At 33.6% G+C, this 15,526-nt stretch overlaps 1 protein-coding gene across 1 annotated transcript in view; it reads left to right on the forward strand.

Moving 5' to 3' along the window:
• Window positions 1-15,526, forward strand: part of CycT (Cyclin T) — a 97,851-nt gene that overhangs the window by 5,036 nt on the left and 77,289 nt on the right. Inside the window, exon 2 of the mRNA XM_090392739.1 lies at window positions 4,972-5,053. Coding sequence (XP_090248865.1) covers window positions 4,972-5,053 — 82 coding nt within the window. The remainder of the gene's footprint in view (window positions 1-4,971; window positions 5,054-15,526) is intronic.

Raw genomic sequence — 15,526 nt, forward strand, 5'->3', positions numbered from 1 at the left:
GAATATGCTGTATACATGATATGCCATTTAGTCTCATGCTGAAAATGAACTAACCACTTTCTTATATCAAATCATTAACCAGAAATTAAAGTTTGGGAGAGTCATCCTTCTTTTATATCCTACTATTGAAAAAGGATATGCAAACATCAGAACTACATTTGAGCACTCTGAACTTCAACATTTTAGTCTCCCACAACATGGTATTGGGACCAAACAGTCTTTTTTGAATGAACCTCACCTTTTCTGTAGAAGCAGTTTGGTCTCCTTATCATTCCCTAAAGTTTGAGAGTTTTTTTTTTTTTTTTTTTTTTTTCTCATCTTATATAAATATCAGAAATGATTTATTATATATTTGATATGAATATGATACTTTTTATACATAACACTTGCCAGGTATTCACCTTGTATTCAGTTTCTTTAAATTGCTTATTTGTTCTTCTAATCTGATACATAATATTGTTTTTGGTACAAAATATTTGCTGTAATTTCATTAAGGTTATTTATTGTCTAATGAGTTTTGTTTGTCTCTCTCTCTCAATTACTGTTGCAGCTTCCATTAAAGCTAAGACTCGGATTATCTTAGCTGTCTTCCTGTTTTAAATCCCTCACACATACAGGTATGTATAAGTGATTTGGATCAGTCTGAGATATCATTGTCAGTGGGATAACGTAATCAATGACTTTGTTTCATATTTCCTCTTTGTGCACTTAAACATTTTTACATTTGCAAAGATGCTAATTATGTTGAAATTCAGTTCATCACTTTTCCATTAATTCTGCTTTTTTCACTAAATTTTCTCAAAACCAATAGGCCTGAGATTCACTTACCTGCTCTGCTGCTTAGATCTAATAAGAACTATTTTCTTTTCTTTGTTCTTTACACTTTCTAATGAATCAAATTCTTCATAGTACATTTCTTACAGATGCTTTTTTGTAACGGACTTATAGATATTAATAAGCCGCATTGTCCAATTTTCTGTTTGAAATTTGCTGTATCACTACAGATGATTAATAAATTTATATTAATGTGCTTAAGCATAAAAGCTGTATAACTGAGAGGAGACCTCCACATAGCCTTTAAAGGAATGTGGAGAACTGACCAGGGCTTCTGACCTAATGTCCAATCCTTACCTTCTCGTGGTGCACCCTGTTAGGTATCTATCTGGATATTGAATGAACGAGGATGGGCTGGCAAATTCGGAATTAGCCGACCAAATTGTATTTTTATTGTCTTAAACCAAAATCTAAAATGATGGTACAACATTACAGACTTTCATGCTGGCTGGGGCGTTGGCTGGTTAAACAGGTCCCCCTATTGTTTTTTGCCAGGGAACCAGGCAAACAATGAAAAGTCAGCTGCTGGAACAAATCCTGAAAAACACACCCCAACTCGTCACCAGAGTTCAAGATCAGTACTCTCAACATAAGTAGCTGAATGGCAAAGAAATGAATCTGGCTGAGGAATTGGATAAGTATTTGACATAATTTTTTGTTTGTTTCAGTGACTGAAACAAAAAAATCTGGTGAGATTCTTCTGAGCAATAAATACAAAATGTTATATTCAGGCAATGTCAATCAAGGAAAAGAAGGTGTAACTATAGTATTCAATACTAAATATGAGGACAATCATCTTGAATGGCAAGCGATATCAAGTAGAGTGATGTGGGCGGATATCAGAATAGGGAATTGGAAAATGAGACTTATTTGTTCTACTAAGGTAGAAATGGAGGAATTTTTTGATGATTTAGAGAAAGCAATTGACACAATGAAAAAGGAAAAGTCGGCCTTGTTGGGGACCTAAATAGAAGAGTAGGAAATGATTGTCTGACATACAAAAATATTTTGGGAAAATTTGGAGAAAATAGCAAAGCAAATAATAATGGTAAATACCTGTTGGATTTCTGCACAGGACATGGATTGGTTATTACTAACACAATGTTACAACATAAAAAGGTGCACTAATTTACATGGAGAGAAGAAGACGCATCTCATTGACTTATTGTTGATAGTGATGTTTTCCCAATGGTGCAGGACACTACAGTGTACAGAGGATTTGAAATTGGAAGTGATCACCATTCAGTCTTGAGCAGGATAAAATTGAATTTCATACTGAAAAAAGAACATGTAAGAAAGTTTTAAAGTGAATAAAAGTTGAATAGCTCTCAGATCTAAACTGTAGACTAAAATACACAAACATGATCAAAGAAAAAATGAAAGCGTTTTTTAGAACAGGAACTAAACCTTGGATATTCATTGGTAAGGCCCTGAAGAAAACATTGATTCAGCTAGAGAGGCATGTGGGGAGGTTGTCTGTAAGAATAGAAAAATCAGAACTCCATGGTGGATACAGAAAGTTAGATGCAGTGAAGGAAAAGATAAGCATATCAAACTTCCTGACAAGTCAACTTTTGCTCTTAGAGAATACGGAGACAAATGTAAGAAAGCTAAACACTGTGTAAAACTATCTAAACAAAAGTCATGGGAAGACTTTGGTAAGAACATAGCAAATAAATATCAAGGTGGTAGTAAAATATTCTGGAGGCTGTTGAAAAAGCTCGTATGACATGAAAATGGGAGAAATAGATATCCTTGAAGTATGGAGTAATTACTTCAAAAAATTGCTAAATGAAACAAGCAGTGATGACAGCACAGTTGTAAAAAAATGCTCAACAGACATCAAGAATACATATCAATACTTGAAGTAGAAAAAGCCATCAAAAGCTTGAAAGGTGGAAAGGTAGTGGGAGTAGGTGAAATTCGTCCCTCTTTCACATGGGTATTATGAGAGAAAAAGGGAAATAAAACTGAATGTGAGAATTACAGAGGTATTTTCCTACTGAGTGTTCCTGGTAAGATTTATGCAAATGTTAGAGAAATGGTTGAGAAGGATTGTGGAACGGAAGCTTAGTGAAGAAGAAGCTGGATTCAGGCCAAAGGCTGTCATGATCTGATTTTCACTTTTCGACAGATAGTTGAGAAATCATGGGAACATAAAGATCTGTATTTAAGTTTTGTACATCTGGAAAAAGGCATAAGACAAGGTGGCAAGAGAAAAGCTATTCAAAATGCTTCTGTTATATGGTGTCAATGGGACGTTATAGCAAGCCGTACTTAGTCTTTATTAGAGTTGCAAGTCAATTTAGAATTGAAGGAAGTACAGGAAGGTGGTTTAATGTTAAATCTGGTGTCAGACAAGGATGTACATTATCCCCTCTGTTATTCATTATCTATATGGATCGCATTATGAAGGAAAGTGGTATTAAACCTGATATCAAAATTGGAGGTGTTAATGTCAGCTGTTTGCTTTATGTGGATAATGTTTTACTTCTAAATAAATCAGCTACATGTCTGCAGGATTCCCTGACTAAATTGAATCACTGTTGTAATATTTATAGTATGAAGGTTAACAAGACAAAGACAATGAAAATAGGCAGAAGCATTGAAATTATCAACTCCATAGAACAAGTTTTACTTGTTCTTTGGAGACCCCATAGAACATTTCAGCCACTTAGGCATGATTTTTAGTGAAGATGGTAAATTAAATATGGAAATTCTTGTAGATAAACTTATACGTTGGTGATACATAACTGTTAATTTTTAGGGAAAGACAACATATACTATTATATTAATTAAAAAACTTTAATTAATAAAGAAAGCCACCTTACTACTCTGCTATAAAGTACGCTGGAAGAAAGCCACCTTACCACCTTAAAAAAAATATGACTTGACAACTTGTTACAAACCATAAAAAAAATTGGTATCTCTTATCTGCTCTCCCAAGGACTAGCCACTCCCCCCACCACCTGGAGTATACCAGGTCCCTTGTATTTGCAAACTGTCTTACTACGGCCAAACAGGCAGGACAGCTAATATCAGGATATCTGAACATAAGAATTATATCCATTTCCACCAATACACCCACTCAGGCTTGCTGACCATGCTTTGGATACCCACCATAAAATACGCTGGAAGAAAGCCACCTTACTACACCGCAGCAAGTTTAAATATGAGAGATTATTCCTAGAATCGGCCTCAGCTCTAAAAAAAACTTACTTAACCTCAACAAATTTGGATGCATGAAACTGCCCCAAATATGGGAAGCTTGCTTCTTAGAACGTACGTCAGCCTAACAGCCAAGACTGCTACCCAATTTAGCCCACTAGGTGGCACCTTTTAGGACTATAGGACTGACTTCAGTTTTTGTTTTCAGCCATATTTGTTCAGTGTTAGTGCCTGCATGCACATATCATTATTTTTTATGTTCCCCGAAGATGGCAATGTAACATTACCGAAATCTAGGAAGTATTAATTAAAGTTTTTAATTAATATGTTGTCTTTCCCTAAAAATTCACAATTAAATATGGAAATAAAGCTGGTATGGTAGGAAGCCAACTGAATAAATTTATATAGAATAAGACAAAGTTTTAATATTATTTCCAAACTGAGGCCACAGTCTGGTTTCATCTGGTTGGTTCTTCCTTATCTTGGTAACTTCAGTTACTTCATTGTAGCATTTTTCTCATTCTGATGCTACCTTCTGTTTTCATAAAATATAATCTTTTATTTCTGAAGTTGTGACTCATGGCATTATTTTTGAATAAGTTTTTGTTTAATTTCAGACAATAGGAAATATAATTTGCAGCCTATCATTGTTCATTCAACATCCAAGTGGATGCTTAATAGGGGAGGTTTTGATATTGAATATTGGAGCTGCTGTTAGGGTTTTATATGCTGCTACTTCAGCATTGATTATATCAGTATAAATTCTCCATATTTCCAGACATTCTGGAGTTCAATAAATTGCTTTTAAGCAGTTTATCAAACTTAGGATATGATTACATAACATTTAGAATTTTTTTTTCTTTCAATATTTAGCACTATTTTATCTGTTTACATGCTTTATTTTTATTACCTAGATTATGTATTTTTGCTTTTTTATGAGTAGCTAGCTTCCTTAATTTTATTTAACAGCACACAGTTGTGCATAAATACAGCTATCGTATATATGCATAGATTTTACATGTTTCATTCATTCTCCAGGTTTCATCGGAATGTAAGTATAATTTTATTATAAACATGTTCAAAAATTATTTAAAAAAATTATACAGGTAGGTCATGATTAAAGTGAGTTCAAATAATGTGATATTTGATTCAGTGCGAATTGTACGATGATAACAGTTCGAGTTTAATGCAACCAAAATTCAATTAATTCTAGGCTTGAATATTGATGAATATGCACAGTTCAGGTTACTGAGCTACTGTTAAGGTTTTATATGCCGCTACTTCAGTCTACATGTTAATTTTCTTGATTTTATTTAATTGTTTTTAAGAAGTGTCCTTAACAAAATGAACAAAAGAAAGATTCCTTCAGATAAAATCACTAAGAGTGCAAAAATGTTATCACATTAGAGCAAAAACGTGATCTCATTGAATGAGATGAATCTGGTCATAGCAACTTTAAATTTGGACATTATGTTGGTATATGAATCTGTAGTGTGGAATATTTTAAAACATGCAAGGGGAATAAAAGAAAAAGGTTGCATCAGCTGTTTGTGGTTTGCAAATATTTACAAGGAATGGATATGTTATGATAGGAATAGTGTCTTAACTGTATGAATTGGAGTTTGCATTCAAAAACAAATTCCCCCTAGCTGAGCAGCCATTCAGAGAAAAGCTTTAAATTTGTTTAAGAGAATAAAAGAAAAAAAAATAATGAAGTAGAAGAAATGTCTAATGAAAGCGTTGGTTTGATCAATTTAAAAATCGAGTTCAGCTGCATAGTGAGGTGGCTAATGCAAATGAGAATGCAGTCTAAATATCCTGATGTTTTTTTAAAAAAAAATTGAGGATGGAAACATGGATGAAACCTGTTTACGAAAAGGATACCGTCCAGAATTACATTTCTAAGCTTACTTTCAGGAATGATATTTAGATTTTTTTTTTTGTTTTGTTTTTATATAAATTTAATTAAACACTAAATTTAAATTATAAGTACTGTAATATTTCATTAGTAAACATATAAAACATGTTTAAAATTTTTCATTACCTGTTATAAGTTCAAATAGTGTAAATTTAAATAATGTAATCCACTTCATGGGACTCATTACTCATTCTAATCGAGACCTACCTGTGTGTGTGTGTGTGTGTGTGTGTGTGTGTGTTTTATTAAGAACTTGAAGATATAGTTTGTTTTTTATTGCTCTATTGGGGATATGATTGCCATTCTATTTGAAATCTTCTCAAAATATATATTTAATTTGATATGTATTTTTTTTTTTTTTACAATAGCCATTTTTCCATTCATGATACGTCCTTAGCATTTAGCTCAGGGATCAGGAACATGTGTCCACATGGCCTTTTCATAAATTTTGTCAATCATGTATCTTCATCTTTTACAAATTACGCATTCCAAAGAATGCATATTCTAATTAATTACAAGGGTGGTCTGAAAAGTTCTCGGCCTCAACCATAGTTGGCAACACTATGGGGATTTTTTTTTTTCCTAAGTTGGTACATCTGTCAAGCATCCATGTGAAATTGCAAGTTATTCTATCGAGTAGTTTGTTTTATACAGGTGTCTGAAGCAAAAGTGTTGTCTGTATCCCTTGAAATGGATAAAATCGAGTATCGTGCAGTTATAAAATTCTTTTTAAAAGAAGGTTTAACACCAAAAGAAATTCATTCAAAGTTCATAAGTTTATTGACATGCTTCTTCTTCCTTTTTGACAATTAAGAAATGGACTGCTGAGTTTAAACGTGGCCGTACCAGTCTTGAAGATGATCCATGTGAAGGACATCCAAAAAGTGTAACAACACCAGAAATCATGATCAAGTGTAAGATATGGATGATTGGTGAGTCAAAGTGCGTGAAATTGCTGAGACTATAGACATTTCAAAAGAACGTGTAGGATATATTTTGCATGAAGAATTACAAATGAAAAAAAAAAAGCTTTGTGTAAGATGGGTGCTGTGCTTGCTCACAGCAGATTAAAAACGTACTCATATGAAAATCTCTGAACAGTGCTTGGAGTGTTTTAACAAAAATAAAACTGATTTTGTGCATCGATTTATTACTATGGATGAGACTTGGATTCACTAGAATTTAAACGGCAATCAAAGCAGTGGACAGAAGCCAGTTGTTCAGCACCAAATAAGATAAGGTCATGGCATCAGTGTTTTGGAATGCTAAAGGCATTTTGTTTATTAATTGTCTTGAAAAGGGTAAAACAATAACTGGGGAATATTATTGTGATCTTTTAACCAGACTAGATGAAAAAATTCGTTAGAAAAGACCTGGTTTGCAGAAGAAAAAAATCATCTTTCATCAGGACGATGCACTTGTCCACAAAGGTGTTTTGGCAATGGGAAAATTAAGGGATCTGCACTATGAATTGTTGGAACATCCACCCTATTCCCCAGATTTGGCTCCCTCTGACTTCTATCTCTTCCCAAAACTAAAACTCTTCTTCGCTGGTCAGCATTTTTGAGATCTCAGATCTTACTGAGAACCACTACATGGATGGGATGATGGTGCTGGAGCATTGCTAGAATAAATGTATTAGTCTTTAAGGGAGATTGTTTAAAAATAATTTTGAAATTATAAATTCGTTTTTTCATTGTTAGGCAGAGAACTTTTCAGACCACTTTTGTATATTAAAATATCATTATTTTTAAAGCACACCTAAAATATCTAACTCTATTATTGATCTATCCATTGTTTTATGGTTGGCATTTCATCCTTATCCACATTGTTCAATGGTTATCGCACTATAATATATTAATTTGTTACTAGAGGCTACTATGGACTCAGTACAACATCAGCTTGAATAAAAAAGTGGTTTAGTTTTGCATGTGTGTTGCTATATTCTGGTGCTATTGTATTATAACAAGTTGAACAAAAGTTCTTCTTTAATTTGTTTATTAATTTTTAAAAATTTTAGTTGATCTCAAATATGCCAAATACAAAGAACAATTAAGAATAGAGTACTTAATGAAAAATGGGAGCTGCAGTACTATATGCTTGCAGCCAAAGATAAAATGGTGTGTTTACTTTGTAATGCTGTGATTTCAATAGTGAAAAGATACGATGCTCATTGGCATTATGGTATGCATAAGGACCACAAATATGCAAAACTGAAAGGAGAAAATGTCCAAGAGAATCATATAAATATAAAGGTTCCAAAAATCTAATAATTATTTCAATGATGTAATAAAACGGATGAAGTAATGAAATTACTGAAGCTACTGGTTAAGTAGCATATGCAGGGTGGCCCATTAGTCACGAAGGGGGTTTAAATATTTAACATTTTTACTTATTAATTATTGTTTTTACGTTATAATGAAATACAAAATCCTGGTGTTTTTTATTAGTTATTAAAAACTAAATCACATAAATGCCTTCAATTTAAGATTTCACAAGGATGGGGGCTCTTTCTAAGGCATGTTTCATGACTACTGTTAATGTTTCTCACTGCAATGCCCTAATTTCTGCATGTATGTTCTCCTTCAGCTGTTGGATTATTTTGGGGCTTGTTTGCATACACCTTTTTCTTCAGGTAACCCCATAGGAAGAAATCAGGGCCATCAGATCTAGAGAACATGTAGGCCAATTAATTGTAGATCTTTGCGAGATTATTCATTTGCCAAAGTGAAGGAGTTCCCTTGTGGCTCTACTAGTGTTGGTAGTTGCTCCATCTTGCTTAAACTTTTACTGCAGGGCACAAAAAATTTCAATCATGACCCATACTTATATCACTTCTCAGTGATCACCACTGCATTACCATCATCATCTTGAAAGAAATAAAGCCTGACGAAACCTTTGGAAACTATTGAGGTGAAAGTGAGCCTCATTGGACATAATCAGATTGTGGAGAAATTCATTTTTTCTCTAGCTAATTATCCAAAGTGGACTGCAAAATTTACACGTTGCTGATAATCTATCAGTTTTCCTGTATAGTTGGATCTTGTATGGGAAGAGGTGTCAACGCATTTAAAAATGTGCTGCAGTGATTTTGGAGATACACACACACACACACACACACACACACACAGCTGGCCAGAATGTCTTTGGGTCAAGATTACTGGTTCCTTTTTGAATACTCTCCTGGATTGTGGCAAGTCACTTATGGAACCTTCTTGTTGGAAATGTTCAATCAAGTGATGAATCATTGTTTCCAAGGGATCATTTCTGACATTAAAATTGTGACGATATGCTCTTTGTGTGAGAATAATTGAATGCTGATTTTCAAGATAAAATCACACAATTTCAGTTCATCGTTGGGTTGTGAAGTTTTTTCATGATTAATTTATGGAAAAAACGATCCTTAGAATACCTGAAAAAAATTAATAATTAAAAAGTTATTCACATTTTAATCTCCTTCATGACTTAAGGTCACCCTGTAGTTGGGAGTAAAGGTTAGACACCTAGTGATGTGGAAATTTTCCTTAGTTTACTACTTGTGAGCACTCTAATAATGTTATATCTAACATTTTTGTTCTTTTAAGGCATCAGTTCCCAAATGGTGGTACGTACCCCCAGGGGCGGGGGTAAGCGTTATTGATGCATTATTAGTTCAGTTATTGACTGAGTATAAGTGTGTTATATTAAGATAGGCACTGAACAAAAGTGTCAGTATTTAAAAAAAGCTATTTTAAAAACAAGGGGAACAATTTATAGAAATGGGTTTAAAAGGAGTACATAAGTGGAAAAAGGTTGAGGGAACCTTTGAGGGAAAAAGGTGAAAAGGGAACCACTGTTCTAAGGCATTAATCCACCTAGACCTTGGTCTTTATCTAGGTTCTTTTCCTGCAAACACCTGTTTTGCTAATCATTCCTCTCCCATTATATTTAAGTGACCATACCTCCCTTCTCACACATTCTTGAATGTAAACAATGTCTTCATTTTAATGTGATTCTGCCATTAATGCTATCTTTTCTCTTCCCTATTATTTATCAGAACTCTCATGTATGTGATTTAGTTCTTATTTCATGTGTTCAAGTGCTTTATTTCTGACTCTAACTCAACTCCACAGGTCCATAATTTGAAACTGGTTTTGAACACTGTCTATACTGCTAGTTTAGTGTTTTGGCTGATTTCTTTTATTTTATATAAATTTATTCAACCTGCATCCCCCATGTCAGCTTTGCTTATTCTGTTGCCTAGTTCCAGATTTAATATGCCACTTTAATTTTAATTAAAAACTGTGCCTAAATAGCTGAAATATTTTAGTTATTCTATAGGCTCTCTATTCAAGCTGAAGTTTTCTGTGTTTTTCCTATTTTCATAGTTTTTGTTTTTTTATTGCTGATTTTCATGTTACATTTGTTACAGCCAGTTTAGTTAGAGAACCTGAAGATTTGCACTGGATGTGTTTAGGAGTACATCATTGTCTGTGTGAATAAGAGAGTTAAGTTTGATATCTCTGATTTTAATGTACAGTTTAATGCTATTTTCTTTCATAATGCAATCCATATAAATGATAAATAACAGTTTGAGATAATGTGCATCCTTGTTTTATACCTGATTTAACATCAAATCATTTTTCTGTATTTCCTTTAATTTTAACCGCTGACTTACAACTTAAATACAGACCATCTATTGCCCTGTATAATGGTCCATTTATCCCATATATTTTTGGTTTGAAAAGCTTTTCTTTGGACACCTTGTCATATGTCTTTTCCAGATCTAAAAAAACTTAAGTATAGATCATTGTCTTATTCCCATGATTTCTCAACTATTTTTTCATAATGTGAAAATCTGATCTTGACAACTTCTGTTAGGCCTGAACCCAGCTTGTTATTCTCCAAGTTTCTCTTCCATAGTTTTTCACAACCTCTTTTCAAGTGTGCTCCCAAAATCTTACCATGAACACTTAATTGAGAAATTCTCCTGTAATTCTCACATTTAAATTTGTTCCATTTTAACAATCTTTCAAAGTAATAAGTATATCTAGAATTTTCCTCCAATTCAATCTGTTACCTGTCAACACTCCAACATTATCAGATCTTATACTTTTGTCTTCTAAGTTAATGTAATGTATTGATCCAAAAAACAAGGATATTAGGAAAGACCTATATCTGGGTCTTTTTCCTGCCAACCTGGCAAAGAACACTTGTTTTGCTAATCTTGATTCTCTCATTCTGTTTAAGTGACCATACCACCTGAGATTAGCTCTACTAATGCATTCCTGGATGCTGAAAATGTCAGATTCTTTCCTAATATCCTTGTTTTTAATATGATATTGCCATTGATGCCATCTCTTCATGCTCCTAATCTTTCTCAGGACTCTCATATCTGCTGTCTCCAGTCTTTGGTCAACTGTTTTACTTCTGACCCAGCTCTCAGATCAATAAGTTAAAATTGGTTTTGAACACTGTCTTGTATACAGTTAATTTAGTGTTTTGGCTAATTTCTCTCTTATTCCATATAAATTTATTCAGCTGACTTCCTACCATGCCAGCTTTGTTGATTCTGTTGTCTATTTCCATATTTAATTTACCATCTTCATTAAAAATCATGCCTAAGTACCTGAAATGATTTACTTGTTCTACAGGTTCTCCATTCACAATGCAGTTGATATTTTCAATGTCTTTTTAATGCTGACCTTCATACCATATCTATTACAACAGTTATTCACTTTAGTCAGGGCATCTTGCAGAATTGTAGTGGATTTATTTAGACGTATAACCAGCTAACCAGCCATCTGAGTGGTTAGCATATCCGCTCTCCAGCCAAAAGGCTGCGGGTTCAAATCCCGCTGTGGGCATGGATGTTGTGATTGTCTGTGGAAAAGCTAGTGGTGGTGGTGATGGTCGGCGCTAGATGGCATTGGGCATTGGTGTAGTTGCGGTCAGTTGGTGGAGACACAGAGTTGTAGAGCAGGTATCCTCCCTCGATGAGTCTTTGGACTCCCTGGGGGTGTCAAATAATAATAATATAACATCATCTGCATAAAGCAAGGAACTGAGATTAACATCTCCAATTTTGATATCAGGATTAATACCACTTTCCTTCATAATGTGTTTCATATAGATAATGAATAACAGTGGGGATAGTGGACATCCTTGTCTGACACCAGATTTAACATTAAACCATCTTCCTATACTTCAATTCTAACTGCTGACTTACAACTCAAAGACTAAGTATTGCTTGATATAATGCTCCATTGACACCATATAACTGTAGCGTTTCAAATAGCTTTTCTGTCTGCCTTCCTTTCCTCAATTGTTATTGTTCTAATGCTTACTTACAACTTAAATACAGATTATGTATTGTTCTGTATAATGCTTCATTTACCCCACATTAGTGTAGTGTTTTGAAAAGCATTTCACTAGGCACCTTGTTCCAGATCTACAAAATTTAAGTATAGTTCTTTGTTATATTCCTATAAATTTTTTTAGTTGTTTCTTGTGTAGAGTGAAAACTTATCTTGACAACCTGTTTAACCTGAATGCAGCCTGTTGTTCTCAAATTGTCTCTTCCACAGTTTTTCTATCATCATCTGAATTATTCTTGAATCAATTTTACCTAGAACCTAATAGAGAAATCTCTGTAATTCTTATATTGAGCTTTATTTCCCTTTTTATAGTTTGGAAATGGTAGGTAAGTTAGTTGGTAGGTGCACGCTCTACTCCAGTCATCTGGAATTCTAACCCTCTGATTTATTCAGTGTAGCCACTGCAAAACTTTTATGCCTCCATATTTGCACTTTTCTGGTTAAATGTCATCTACTTCATTTGCCTTTCCACATTTCAGGCTTTTCATAGCTTTTTTACCTCAGAGTATTTATGTATTCCTGTTTGCATTCATCTTGAATATTTTTCACTAGTGTTCTGACACTAATTGCTTTATGCAACAGTCTTTTAAAATAATTAGACCAGATATCTTCAGTTTTCATGTCACCTTTATTATCTTTGATTCCTTTTAAACTACTTTTTCTTCCATTAAGATTTTCCAATAGCCTTCAGAACCTTTTGCTACCTTTATGATATTTATCTTGTATATTCTTACTGAAGTCTTTCCATGATTGTCTATGAAAAATATTAGTGGTGGTAGTGGGCATTAGATGACATTGGTGTAGATGATTCAGTTCACTGTAGTTGGTGGATTGAGTGGTGGAGAAAAAGAGTTGAAGAGTAGGTGCCCTCCCTCGATGCATCTTTGTACTCCTTGGAGATGTCATGTAATAATAGTAATAATGACTTGTTTAGCTACTTTTAGACAGATATAACTTAGCTGTCTTATATTTTTCTCTGTATTCTTTTAGGACATCTGCCAACTGCTCTGCTAGTAGATTTTTATATGTTCTGTTCTTTTCTGGAGCTGCTTCTTTAATTTGTGTCCACCATGGTGTTATTTTTGTATATTTCCAGACAATTTCACCACATATCTGCCTAACGAAATCCATCAGTGTTTTCTTCAGAATTTTCTACTGAGACTTCAAGATTCTTGTCTTTTGAACTGTTTTATTTTTTCCTGAATGATGTTTGTATCATTGAGTCTACACTTTACCTGTAAAAGTTGTTAAATTTGAATTCTAGTAAAAAAAAAAATTATATTTTTTTGAAAAGAAAAGTATTAATTTTAATTAATATGAAAAGGCATATGCCTTTTCCAGATCAACACAATTTAATACATGTTCTTGTTAAATTTCTATGATTTCCCAAGGAATAGTTTATTATGAATTAGTCAGCAAAAAATACTAAAATTTTAAATGGTCATGTAGCTGTTATAATTTTGGAGGCATAATAATATACTAATTCCAATGTTTGAACACACACGAAACAATATAACAAACTCACCCTCTTTAGAGATTTCACTTGCATTTCAGTGTCTTTGAATGTCTAGTTTCTTTAATTTATGATTTTCACATTTAAAGGTTATGCCGCAAAACAAGATTGTTGATTTTGTTATGTCTGTGCAGTAATTTTTAATTGTTAGCAACAACTCAGCATTACTGGCTAAAGACCTGTCTCCTATCTTGGATTCAGGTATGAAATAGGGAATCAAAATTAAAAAAAAAACTAGACTCTTCATTATTCTGCCCATCTTGTAGAGTTAATTTGACTCTGTGAATTCAGGTAAAGTTAGTCAGTGAGCTTAGCATGGCAGTGATATGAAGAGAACCACACTCTACTATGTTGCTACTTCAGTGCAGAGGTGCATTAATAATACAGTCAATGAAGCAAGGAACATAATGACCTGATGAACAAGGACAGTCATGATGCTTTCTGGTAATTTCTGTTATTAAGCGATGGATAGATGGTGTGCCAGAATGTATGCAAAATCACACCATCAGTTCTGTTGTGGTTAACAGGGTTCTGTAGATGTTATGCTGCTTCCAGGTGTTATCCCCAAGTTAAATTGGGATTTGTGAAGTAGCCTGGCTTTCTTCCATCGGATGAAGTGGTCTTCCTCTAAGACATGTTTTGATAGTCCACTTTTTGATCCATTCCAGATGTATTTTTAATTTTTTTTTTTCCCATCCTGTTTGTTTCCCGGACACCTGGGAAGGAGAGAGGATACTAGCAATCCTTATTTGAATGAGGAAGGTGAAAACTTTAAGAAAAGTAAACACTGCTCCAATGAGCAGTGTATAAACTTCTCCACTGTACTTTGATGTATTTGTTTCAGTAATGGAATACCGTGAGTTGGCATAATCAAAATAAATATAAAAACGGAGGAAAACACAAGTAAAAAAACTAATTTAACTTAATTTTTGCCTAGCGTCATGAGCATTTTTAGCACAGGATTATAGAAAGGGAAATAAACAATTCTAAAAAGGGCTACATTAGTAAGCAATATAAGATAACTAAAAACAGTCTATAATATCGAAACTTAAGATGTGTGTGTATATGCATAAAGTTAGGAAAGATTAGCAGATTTATAAATTACTATATCCCACAAAGCAGATAGACATAGATCTTCAGATCTGTTCAAGTTAGGACAATGAAGTAAAGTTTCACATGTCTCTTTATAAAACCTTTCTACGAGGAACTTACTTTTATGAAGGACTCTTGTCTTGTTCCAATAAACTTTGTTTAGTATGCTTTATTCTATTTTTGGAAAATAGTAAAAAAAAATAGAAGAATGCACTGGATGAAATGGGAAGCATGGTTTATCAGTACCATTACTGATGCATTCAGAATGAATTGTTATTTTAATAGAAATGACCAGATGAGGTTTTCATTACTAATAGTGTCCAACCATATCAAGGATGGTCTGAAGTTTATTCACATCAGTTCTTGAACTCCTAGTTTGAAATTGTGAGGATTTGCTGAAGTACTTTAAATGATGATTCACCAAATTAACAAAAAAAAATGACACATTAAGCTGGTGAGACTGCTATTTCTTCTTCATGTTTATACTATGTGCCTTCTGATCATTCTATGTTTAATTTGCTATCCTGATGCTCCCACATCAGGCTTATGCATGCATGTCTCTGTTGAGAACCAGGAGTTTGAATTTTACAAGCACATTCCTGAAACATGTGCAGAGAATATGTTTAAATATAAAGTTATTCTGTG

The sequence above is a fragment of the Typopeltis vanoorti genome, chromosome 1 (genome assembly GCF_054136105.1).
Source record: "Typopeltis vanoorti isolate ZY-2024b chromosome 1, IOZ_Tvanoo_1.0, whole genome shotgun sequence".
Taxonomy (NCBI): Eukaryota; Metazoa; Arthropoda; class Arachnida; order Uropygi; family Thelyphonidae; genus Typopeltis; species Typopeltis vanoorti.